The sequence below is a fragment of the Hyla sarda genome, chromosome 3 (assembly GCF_029499605.1).
Source record: "Hyla sarda isolate aHylSar1 chromosome 3, aHylSar1.hap1, whole genome shotgun sequence".
NCBI lineage: Eukaryota > Metazoa > Chordata > Amphibia > Anura > Hylidae > Hyla > Hyla sarda.
The window spans coordinates 226,465,210-226,478,270 of NC_079191.1; the positions used below are offsets into that span (position 1 = coordinate 226,465,210).

General features: G+C 42.4%; 1 protein-coding gene across 7 annotated transcripts in view; it reads right to left on the bottom strand.

Annotated features, from left to right (window-relative positions):
* Positions 1 to 13,061, bottom strand: part of USP45 (ubiquitin specific peptidase 45) — a 170,693-nt gene that overhangs the window by 112,704 nt on the left and 44,928 nt on the right. For all 7 annotated transcript variants that reach the window (XR_008891292.1, XM_056566177.1, XM_056566172.1 and 4 more), the window contains one exon: positions 829 to 968. Coding sequence is in view for 6 of the 7 variants with exons in the window: in XM_056566177.1 (XP_056422152.1) it covers positions 829 to 968 (140 nt within the window). In the remaining variant the exon portion in view is untranslated. The remainder of the gene's footprint in view (positions 1 to 828; positions 969 to 13,061) is intronic.

Consider the following 13,061-nt stretch of genomic DNA (forward strand, 5'->3'; position numbering starts at 1 on the left):
TTAAAAAACAAACTTTAACTTACCTTCGTCCTCCGTTCCCGCATTGCTAAGGAACCGGCCTCATGGTCCCTCCGCTGTTCTTCCTGCGGTCCTGGGGATGGGAACGTCACAGAGCCTCCAGCCTATCACCAGCCGCAGCGATGTCACGCCTCGGCCGATGATAGGCTGAGCCAACTCTCATGTAAGAAGCCGGCCAACTCCTTACATGACAATGCGCTCAGCCTATCATCGGCTGAGGCAGGACATCGCTGCGGACGGCGATAGGCTGAAGGCTCTGTGACGTTCCCATCCCCAGGACCGCAGCGAGAACAGCGGAGAACAGTGAGGCCGGTTCCTTTGCAACAGGGGAACGGAGGACTAAGGTAAGTTAAAGTTTATTTTTTTATATTTGCAGCCCGGGCAATGCCTAGATCAGATGTCTTCAACCTGCGGACGTCCAGATGTTGCAAAACTACAACTCCCAGCATGCCCGGACAGCCAACGGCTGTCCGGACATGCTGGGAGTTGTAGTTTTGCAACATTTGGAGGTCCATAGATTGAAGACCACTTGCTTAAGTCTTATTTTCGGGGTAGGGCTTATATTGCAGCTTATTTCAAGCTAGGGCTTATTTGTTGTAGGTAGGGTGTATTTTCGGGGAAACACGGTATCTCTGCTCAGAAAGGGTCAGAGCACAACAGACACCATTAAATGGGGTCCCTTGCAAATAGGATATGCACTATTTTTTTTTCACCGCTCAACTCTCGTCCTCTGGACAGACTGGCCTACAGCTCCCTTTAGCAGAGCATAACGGCAATGTGAACGAGCCCTTAGCAGTAGTTCTTACTTACCTGCATGACAGCGTTAAAGAAACAAGTGTTGCCCAAGTTTGTTATTCCTTTTACAGGGACAGACATAAAGTGAAGGGATGTTTTCTCTCTAAAAAGTTCACCACTTTGTTCTTTTAAGCAAATGACCTTTGAAGAAGAACCTGGAGGTAAGATAAAAAATGTGTGTTAACAGACAAAAACACAGATATTGACACATAACTATAAACCTAGGTTTATGCCCATGTAGGTTTTCCTGTGTGTGACAGCACCTCCATACAATAATATTGACTGTAAAATGCTCAAACAGGACCGCCATCGGCTTTTTGGACAATGGCCCTTATTTAATAAGAGTGGAGTGTAGGTTTCTTTGTGGGTTTAATTCCCTATAATTTATTTTCCATGGTATTTCCTAAGGTTTCCCTACATTTTCCACTTTCCCTACACTTTGCTTTTTCTACACATGTTCTGTTCTGTCTGATTTCCCTCAGCTCAAATCCACCACATTTTATGTGGAAACCTTAGTAAATATGTAGTTTTTTTGTGAAAACGCCCCTTTTCGGAGACCACGCCCCCTTTTCCCAGCGGCCATGCCCCTTTTTCAGGTTTTCTTAGCAAAATGAATAGTTAGTCAGGGTTTTTTCAATTCTGGTGCAAATTCTGGTGCAGACAGAATTTCTGGCGCACAACCCGACAAAACATGTAGGGTTTGCAATAGTAAATGAGGGCCGATGTGTACATTTACATAAAAGATTCGCATGGGACACTTAACCCCTTCAGGACCAAGCCCATTTTGGCCTTAAGGACCAGAGCGTTTTTTGCACATCTGACCACTGTCACTTTAAACATTAATAACTCTGGAATGCTTTTAGTTATCATTCTGATTCCGAGATTGTTATTTCGTGACATATTCTACTTTAACATGGTGGTAAATTTTTGTGGTAACTTGCATCCTTTCCTTGTGAAAAATCCTAAAATTTGATGAAAAATTTGAAAATTTTGCATTTTTCTAACTTTGAAGCTCTCTGCTTGTAAGGAAAATGTATATTACAAATAAAAAAAATTTTTATTCACATATACAATATGTCTACTTTATGTCTGCATCATAAAAGTGACGAGTTTTTACTTTTGGAAGACACCAGAGGGCTTCAAAGTTCAGCAGCAATTTTCCAATTTTTCACAAAATTTTCAAACTCACTATTTTTCAGGGACCAGTTCAGGTTTGAAGTGGATTTGAAGGGTCTTCTTATTAGAAATACCCCACAAAAGACCCCATTATGAAAACTGCACCCCCCAAAGTATTCAAAATGACATTCAGTCATCATTTTAACCCTTTAGGTGTTTCACAGGAATAGAAGCAAAGTGAAGGAGAAAATTCACAATCTTCATTTTTTACACTCGCATGTTCTTGTAGACCCAATTTTTGAATTTTTACAAGGGGTAAAAGGAGAAAATGTATACTTATATTTGTAGCCCAATTTCTCTCGAGTAAGCACATACCTCATATGTCTATGTAAAGTGTTCGGCGGGCGCAGTAGAGGGCTCAGAAGGGAAAGAGCGATAAGGGGATTTTGGAGAGAACGTTTTTCTGAAATGGTTTTTGGGGGCATGTTGCATTTAGGAAGCCCTTATGGTGCCAGAACAGCAAAAAACCCTCACATGGCATACCATTTTGGAAACTAGACCCCTTGAGGTACGTAACAAGGAATAAAGTGAGCCTTAATACCCCACAGGTGTTTCACGACTTTTGCATATGTAAAAAAAAATTATTTTTTTTCACTAAAATGTGTGTTTCCCCCCAAATTTCACATTTTTCCAAGGGTTAATAGCAGGAAATACCCCCCAATATTTGTAACCCCTTCTCTTCTGAGTATGGAGGTACCCCATAAGTTGACCTGAAGTGCACTATGGGTGAACTACAATGCTCAGAAGAGAAGGAGTCATATTTGGCTTTTTGAGAGCAAATTTTGCTCGGGGGGCATGTCGCATTTAGGAAGCCCCTATGGTGCCAGAACAGCAAAAAATACCCACATGGCATACCATTTTGGAAACTAGACCCCTTGAGGAATGTAATAAGGAATAAAGTGAGCCTTATTACCCCACAGGTGTTTCATGACTTTTGCATATGTAAAAAAAAAAAAAAAAAAATTCCACTAAAATGTGTGTTTCCCCCCTAATTTCACCTTTTTGCAAGGGTTAATAGCAGAAAATACTCCCCAAAATTTGTAACCCCATCTCTTCTGAGTATGGAGGTACCCCATAAGTTGACCTGAAGTGCACTATGGGCGAACTACAATGCTCAGAAGAGAAGGAGTCATATTTGGCTTTTTGAGAGCAAATTTTGCTCGGGGAGCATGTCGCATTTAGGAAGCCCCTAAGGTGCCAGAACAGCAAAAAAAAAACACACATGGCATACCATTTTGGAAACTAGACCCCTTGAGGAACGTAACAAGGGGTACAGTGAGCATTTGCCCCCCACTGGTGTCTGACAGATCTTTGGAACAGTGGGCTGTACAAGTTTTCATTTTCACGGACCACTGTTCCAAAGATCCGTCAGACACCTGTGGGGGGTAAATTCTCACTGCACCCCTCATTACATTCCGTGAGGGGTGTCGTTTCCGAAATGGGGTCACATGTGGGGTTTTGTTTTTTTTGCGTTTGTCAAAACCGCTGTAACAATCAGCCACCGCTGTGCACAATCAGCCACCTCAAATGTACATGGTGCGCTCTCCCTTCTGGGCCTTGTTGTGTGCCCCCAGAGCACTTTGCGCTCACATATGGGGTATCTCTGTAGTCGGGAGAAATTACGTTACAAATTTTGGGGGGATTTTTTCCCTTTTACCTCTTGTGAAAATGTAAAGTATAGGGCAACATCAGCATGTTAGTGTAAAATTTTTTTATTTTTTACACTAACATTCTGGTGTAGACCCCAACATTTCCTTTTCATGAAGGGTTAAAGAAGAAAAAGCCCCCCAAACCTTGTAACGCAATTTCTCCCGAGTACAGCGATACCCCATATGTCGCAATAAACTGTTGCCCTGAAATACGACAGGGCTCCAAAGTGAGAGCGCCATGTGCATTTGAGGCCTAAATTAGGGATTTGCATAGGGGTGGACATAGGGGTATTCTACGCCAGTGATTCCCAAACAGGGTGCCTCCAGCTGTTGCAAAACTCCCAGCATGCCTGGACAGTCAACGGCTGTCCGACAATACTGGGAGTTGTTGTTTTTCAACAGCTGGAGGCTCTGTTTTGGAAACAGTGGTGTACCGGACGTTCTTATTGGGGGAGGGGGGCTGTGTAGGGGTATGTGTATATGTAGTGTTTTTAACTTTTTATTTTATTTTGTGTTAGTGTAGTGTAGTGTTTTTAGGGTACAGTCACATGGGCGGGGGATTACAGCGAGTTTCCCAGCGCAAAATTTGCTGCATCTCAAGATGCGAGAAACCCACTGTAAAAGCCTCGCCCATGTGAATGTACCCTGTACATTCACGGGGGTGGCGGGGCGGGGGGGGGGGGGGCTTGCATCAGCTGTTGCAAAACCACAACTCCCAGCATGCATGGTCTGTTAGTGCATGCTGGGAGTCATAGTTTTGCAACAGCTGGAGGCACACAGGTTAGGAAACACTGAGTTAGAAACAGACAATGTTTCCCAACCAGTGTGTCTCCAGTTGTTGCAAAACTACAACTCCCAGCATGCCCAGACAGCTGAAGGGCATGCTGGGAGTTGTAGTACGGCAACATCTGAAGGGCCAGATGTTGCTGAACTAAAACTCCCAGCATGCCTGGACAGTCAGTGCATACTTGGAGTTGTAGTTTTGCAACAGCTGGAAGAGCACAGATTGGAGACCATTATACAATGGTCTCCAAACTGGGGCCCTCCAGATGTTGCAAAACTACAACTCCCAGCATGCATGGTCTTTTAGTGCATGCTGGGAGTCATAGTTTTGCAACAGCTGGAGGCACACAGGTTAGGAAACACTGAGTTAGAAACAATGTTTCCCAACCAGTGTGTCTCCAGCTGTTGCAAAACTACAACTCCCAGCATGCCCAGACAGCTGAAGGGCATGCTGGGAGTTGTAGTTCGGCAACATCTGAAGGGCCAGATGTTGCTTAACTAAAACTCCCAGCATGCCTGGACAGTCAGTGCATGCTGGGAGTTGTAGTTTTGCAACAGCTGGAAGAGCACAGATTGGAGACCATTATACAATGGTCTCCAAACTGAGGCCCTCCAGATGTTGCAAAACTACAACTCCCAGCATGCCCAGACAGCCAAAGGCTGTCTAGGCATGCTGGGAGTTGTAGTTTTCAGACTCCTAGAAGCAGCAGTGAAGATCTTCACTGCTGCCTCTGAGGACCACATACTTACCCGTCGCTGCTCGTCCACGTGGCCGGTCCCGCGCTGCTCCTCGGTCCCGCCGCTGGATCAGGTAAGTCCGCCGGTCCCCACGTGTTCCCCCCGAATGCCGCAGGTCCCCGCGAGCCCCTGCAGCCTTCGTCCTCCGTTCTGCCCGACTTCCAGGGCGGGCAGTGCGGGGGATCTGAACTTTCACCCCAGATCACTGTGATTGGTCCACAGGGACCAATCACAGTGATCGCTGACCAGGACCATCAATTGATGGTCCTGGGGGTGAAGCAGAAGTTGTCCCCTGCTGGAAACAGCGGGACTTCTGCCAGTTAACCCGTGCGATGCTGCGCATCGCCGGGTTAACTGAATGTCATTTATAAACGCCGGGATGCGCGAACGCACTGCACAACCCGGCGTTTATATATGACATTCTGCGGGAAGGGGTTAATTTCTTTTCCAACATTTATTAGACATTTTAGGCTTCAGTGAGAATCCTCTAAAACTAAAAACACATTCACCAAATTTATCAAGGCTCATGCAACAATTCTGGCATGACTGAGACATTTCTTTTTTCGCTGCAACAATGATGTGTATATACTTTTTCTACATGTGCCCCCACCATTCAAACAGATCAAGCAGAAATATAAAAAATATTGTGTAGACTGTCAAATTTTAGAGATTAGATATCACAACACAGTATGGTTTTAAGTTGAACTTGTTGGACTCTTGTCTTTTTTGAACCTTACAAACTATGTTACTAAGTTACACAATATACATAGTTTAGGAGTCTCGTTAATTCATATGAGCACTTTCCTTGCCCTTCTCAGTGGTGTTGACGTCTGGCTGCTGTTTATCTGCATGCACAGCAGTCTGTCAATTCATCACTCATGAATTCCCTGAACATTTATATTGAGAGAGATTAGCACTAAACGAGCAGATAAACAAGCAGATAAGCTGCCTGCACTAAAAGTATGACACAATTTGCGTCATAAACAGACTTGTATGACTTGCACTGCATTTTTATTCTTTACTAAATAAAGCATACCGTAATCTAAAACTGACATTTCTGTGCCATTTCTGTGTTAAAGAACACAAGAATAAGGGACAAAAAGAAAATCATATTTTGCAATATACAAAACAACAGGATTTACTCCCAAAAACATTGACGCCCCATTTTGGCACAAATAAAGATTTATTCATTAAGTACTACCGTACGGGCTAGAGATGAGCGAACTTTTGAAACATTCGATTTGACCAATTCGCAGAATTTTCCCCAAAAAATATGTTTCGGGTCGAATTTATTCGCAGCGAATCTATATTAAAAACGGCTATTTCTGGCCTACAGAGAGCCTCAATAGGGGTGTAAAACACTTTGCTTTGTTCTAACACGAATATGGAGTGTGCTGGGGTAGTGAAATAATACTGTTATTCAAAATAACATGTAGATTACAGGAATCACTATTAGAATCACTGCTGCAGAGCAGCACAATGACAGAGCCTGGAGGTGGCATCAGTATGAGGACACCATATAGTGGCTGAATGACACAACGTGGAGGTGCTGGCAGCATGAGTAGACCATATAGTGTCTGAATGGCACAGCCTGGAGTTGGCAGAAGCATGAAGAGACCATTGAAATTTAAGATTTTTAAATTGAAATTGAGGATTTTGAAATGGAAATTTTAACTCCCAAGTTTTAGTGTCCCGGGCCCCGGCGTGTGGGTACAAAGGACCAAATCTAACAAGGAGTCACATGTCAGGACAATGACAGAGCCTGGAGGTGCCATCAGTATGAGGAGACCATATAGTGACAGAATGATTTAATGGAGTTTGTGGCAGCATGGGGAGACCACATAGTGTCTGGAGTTGGCTGAAGCATGAAGAGAGACCATATAGTGTCTGAATGGCACAGCCTGGAGTTGGCTGAAGCATGAGGAGAACATATAGTTGCTGAATGACACAGCCTGGAGCTGGCAGCAGCATGAGTAGACACTAGGGCGTCACAATCCCCAAGATTAAAAGATGAACTTTGAATTTTAAATTGAGACACGATTGCTAGCTGACACCGGGAGCTCAGACCTCTCGCTGCGACTCTGGCTGCCACACGCCCCAACTCTGCCGTGACCTCTGCCTGTGCCTGATGAATTTAGGCCTCTGCCACTCCCCTGTGCACATCCTGGCACTACTCTGTCTAACATAATTATTGTGTATATATGAGGAGAGTAAAATACGCTTCACTACCCTTAAAACAGTAACAGCAGGTGTGTACTATTGGCTGTCCTTTCACAGTATCTAGGCCCTTGACAGATTAACAGGTACAAAATAGTACACTACTTAGATGTAGGTATGTGATATGCACTTATGAGGGAAGAAAAATGTGCTACAGTACTCTTAAAAATACTTTAAGCACATGCTTAAAGGGTCTATAATTATTTTATATATTTGTTTGTTAGGAGTAACAATATATAATATTTTGTTTTGTAATTGTTATTTAAATTTGAAAGATTTTGTGATTGCTGTCTTGTATTAGAAAACTGAATTGACACTTTTCAGCTCTTAAGTGAAAAATGAAGTCAGCACCCTTACCTGTTGAGCAGCGATTAAAAAGTGAAATAGTTTGAGAAAACATGCCCTTTGAGAAAGTTTGGGGGGTTTGGTGTTCCCCAACAAAGGGAAACAAATACGTATTTTTGCACAACACCAGCAGTACACAACATTGTTGCAGCACACAGTCGCTGTGTAATAAACCCAAAATTGCACTCTCTCACAGACTATTAGGAATGGACTGCTGGGTATGTATTATATCATCTACAGACTAGTATAAGCAGCAGACCATTTGTTGTGGAACAAAGAGGGCAGAAAAATGCGCTACAGCACGCTTAAAAAACGTATTGGAGTAAAAAAAACAGCCGGCAATTACTTTTGGCTGTCCTTTCACAGTATCTAGGCCCTTGACAGATTAACAGGTACAAAATAGTACACTACTTAGATGTAGGTATGTGGTATGCACTTATGAGGGCAGAATAATGTGCTACAGTACGCTTAAAAAAAATAATAATAATAATTGCCCACAACACCAGCAGTACACAACAATGCTGCAGCTCACAGTCACTGTGTACTAAACCCAAAATTGCAAAAAGCCTCTTTTTCAAATACGATTAGGAATGGACTGCTGGGTATGGAGTATACTCTACAGACTTGTAATCTACAGACTAGTATAACCAGCAGACAAGTTGTTGTGGAACAAAGACACAGATTTGCCCTAAAAAAAAAATTCTCTCTCCTTGGAAAATGTTTCTGCAGCTGAGGCAACACACAGGTCTCTAGCCCCTCTCTGTAATACAATGCTGTTCACAGTGACTGAGGGGTTAATCGCTGCAGTAAGAATTCATTTCTGTGCAGAAATGCTATGCTCTGTGCCCTGCAGAAGGCAGAGGTGAAACGCTGCTGCAACAAGCTTTTCCGTGTAACACGCACACACACACACACAGCAATGTCCGTCCTATCTCTCTGCAGTGTAATGAATGATATGACGAGCCGGAAAATGGCTGCCGAATATATAGGGCTGTGACATCACAGGGGTGACTGGCTGCTGATAGGCTGCATCCTGCATGTGATTCAGGGTCATCCCGCCTACCTTCCTTCCCGCCTTCCTTGCCCCATATACTGACATGTGGAGCCGCCATTTTAGATGCCCTGGAGCCTGGACCGCAGTAAATTTAGTTTAATGATAGAATCGCTGCGATATTCACATTAGTTGCAAATAGAATTTTTCCTGAAATTTGCCACGAATTCGGGTTCATCAGCTTCGATTTGCTCATCTCTAGTACTGACTATTACAAAGGAATAGGTGTGAAGCCTTTTAACTGTTCCTTCATATATCAATCCGTACACTGAAAAAAAGTGATGTACCACCGACCTTGTGGATAAAAGTTCATTCGATGGGGTTATGACTTACTAGTAAGAAGGCATTAAGGGGCTTAAGAGAGCCAAAAAAATTCCACTCAATCTCTGAATAATAGTAAACCAACCAACAAAAGTTGTGAACTTAGACTAGACAATCTAAAGATGCCCCAGCTTTTCAGATTTGAAAAATCTGAAGCATTATTTTACTGTCTAGTTTATGATTGTACTGTCTAATTAGATAATTTTTTATTATCTTCCCCTATATGTCTAGGCAGCACAATATGTTTTGGGAGAGTGGACCTGATGCTAATCTACTACCTGTCATACTATTACCTGCATTTACATAGGGCAGAATAGTCTGATGACATATCTGCTTAAACAGCACAGAAAAGGTATCATGTAGAGGTATTTGAAGCATTGAGAGACCAAAAGTAAAAGGCTATACCTGGTTCTCCACACAAAGTATCAGTGGACAAGAATTTATTACAGTGGTCCCGCAAGTTACAATATTAATCAGTTCCAGGACGACCATTTTCGTTGAAACCATTGTATGTTGATACCATAACTCTATGGAAAACTGGTATTTGGTTCTGAAGCCCCCAAAAATGTAATTCTTACATATAGAAGTAAGAAAGATCAGCTGGAAGATGGAAATCACTGTCTATGTAGAGGACAGGAGCTCTGTACAGTACACACAGTGTTCCAAAAAAAGTAAGGCTAGGTTCACATCGCGCTATTCTCCAGTCATTGCTGCTAAACAAACCATACTAACAAACGGATGCAAACTGATGCAAAAGGATGCCATTAAGTGGTATCCTGTTGTGTCAGTTTTAAATCCTCCGTATTTTTTCCATTTTTATTATTGTCTGGCTACTTTCTGGTTCCTCACACCTCTTCTGAGCATGCTCAGAAATAATAATAGATCAAAATCGGATTGGAAAAAAACGGGTGCAAACAGGCATTAAAGGCTCATGCGTTTTCAATCGGTTACCCATAGACTGCAATGTTAAATTTATAATATCGGTTTCTATTCCGTTATTTTTGACGGGTGAAAAAATACTGCGTGCACCGTCTTTCCTTCTGCAATAAATAATGGAAAGCAAAAGGGTGCAAACGGCTGACAAAGGATTGTAAAAATCCCATTGACATCAATGGGATCCCTTTACAACCATTTGAAAGAAGTTAGAAAAAGTCTTGAACGGGACAGCAGACGGAAGGAAATTTACGGGGACAGACGGCCATGTGAACGAGCCCTAAAATGGAACTGCCCCCACCTGGAGCAGCTATCCCTGGTACAGGTAAAGAACAGAACATGTAGTACCACCCTGTACTGTAGGGGGCGCTACCAGTCAGTCAGTACATACTCTTCAGTACTATAGGTGTTTTACCAGTGAAATGCCCATTCTGATTGGTCAGTTCTTCCAGCCATTGACACGTTTCACAGATCTGGACTGTTCGTAGCATTGTATGTTAAGCCTGGTTTCAAGTTACAATGGTCCAGGAAAGATCATTGTATGTTGGAAAGATTGTATGTTGAGGCCATTGTAAGTTGAGGCATCACTGTTACAAAGGAAAAGACATAGAAATCCCAGCAGACATATGTTACTGTAGATGCATAGTTCTGTGTAACTCCGTTATTAAAAGGTGGATATAGCAGGAAATACACTAAAGACACTAAAAACATCTGGAAACATTAAAGCATCTGGAGCACCATATGGCACTGTATTATTGCATTGCCAGCAGAATATCTTTGAATGGTTATGTGTACAAAAGAGCTGCATGTACATTAATGCTGATATGATATGATCTATTTTATACGTTACTATGTGTGCGAGAATAGAAGCAGAAAAAAAGAGAGGGTCAGTATACGAGACATCTAGATTAGTGCTATATAAAATTACGGTATAGTGTATGTAGGACACGGAGGGCATTTAAGATCAATCCTGGACAATGCATGGTGGTCTTTGCCACCTTGGGTTACCTATGGCAAGTGTATGTGGTTTTTTATTTCCACGGATAACAAAATATTATATTGGGTTATATTCCCTTACCAAAACCTAAAAACCAATGCAAGTACAAGAAAGACAAGCTTCCGAATGCTAAAAATACAAAAAATACAACCAGTGGAGTTTAACTAGTATTTCTCTTCCAATATATTACATATGCACATTTATTCAATTTTTATAAATGCGGACATTTCAGCCACAGTCTCATTAACTTATAGCCTAGAGATAACACAGAAATTAAGATAGTCCTTGCAGTCTTCAATTCCACTGGCAACTTCCTTGCTGTCGCTATCATTGCACTAAATAAGAACATTAGTGACATATTCAGACTATAAAAATATTGATTAGCACAGCATGTCAATGCAACAGAGTCATGGACTTAATAAATGCCAGGAATGGTGACTCTTGAAATGTAGATTTTTGACATATGAGCTCACATTTGCACTAATGAGTTAAAAAGAGCGAGTCTCATTAAAGAGTTCTGGGGACATGGCAGGGACCAATTTACGTTAATAGAATGTTTATGCCAAAGGTTCTGTGGCACTGCAGAGCAGAGGAAAGGAGCCTCCTCCACAGGGAGTTCTCGTGAATTTTCTACATGAACCAAAGACAAACGCATAATTAAAGTTCCAAAAACCAACATTTAATTAAAGAGGAATAAAACGAGACTGACAAGTCGCACATAATATTTTCCGGCACACTGATCAGATACTGCTGTTCAGGCAGACACATTTTCCCAGGTTACAGCTGCATCTGCAGGATATGTTAAAAAGTGTATTAGAATCTGCTATAGATTATTATTTTATACAGATACTACTGGTGTGCAGCATAAAAATGTATTGTTACAAAACATCAAGAGTTTGCAACGTATAAATAAAAAGGGGAAAAAAAACACCCAAAAATGTTTAAATAAATATTTTTTTGCTATATTTTGTAACATGGCAAAAATGTGTCACTGTTAGCAGTAGTAAAACTATATATAAATTATATATACATTTTTTTTTTAATATTTCACAACTCAAAAAAAAAAAAAAAAAAAAAAAAAGGCTAGATGTACCTTGCCGTTGGGGCAAAGCATTGTGCAAAAAAGATTTTTCATTGCACATTAAAGATGTGATTTCTAAGTGTAGAAAAGCCATCAGGTACACTGCTTAAAAGTCCCCACAAGAAAATGTCCTGTTTTCTTGTCATGTCCAAATACTACACACTCTATAGTTGTAGTTAACATGAATATCTGTGCAAGTGTTACCACAGGGACACTGAAGCAGATCAGCTAGAGGCACTGATATATCTAATGAGGAATAAGGCTTAAAGCAAATCTCTATACTTTGGCTCTGTGTAAGAAAAACATTTAGCATTAAAATCGCAACCAGATCCGCCTTCCCCCCGAAAAAATTAATGAAGACCCTAAGCGCAAAGCAGTAAGAGCACACATCTTATTGTTCAACAGGTTTTCCTATAATGCTTTAACATCACTACAAAGAAGACAAAAGTACCGTATTTTTCGCCCTATAGGACGCACCGGCAATTTTAAAGGTGCAAAATCTAGAAAAAAAAAGATTCTGAACCCAACAGTGATCTTCAACCTGCGGACCTCCAGATGTTGCAAAACTACAACTCCCAGCACGCCCGGACAGCCGTAGGCTGTCCGGGCATGCTGGGAGTTGTAGTTTTGCAACATCTGGAGGGCCGCAGGTTGAAGACCACTGGTAGGAGGTAATACTCACGTGTCCCCGCCGCTCCGGACCCGTCACCGCTGCCCTGGATGTCGCTCCATCGCTGTCGCCGCGTCCCCGTGGTCTCCCCGACGCTCCGGAAATCATCTTCCCGGGGATCCACGCTCTCAGTCGCCGTCATCACGTCGCTACACACGCCGCTCCTATTGGATGACGGGACGGCAAGCGCGACAACGTCGAAGGAGAGCGCCAACCATGCAGGGGATCCCGGCCCGGAGCAGACACCGAGGAGGCAGGTAAGGTCCCTCTTGGTGTCCTGTAAGCTG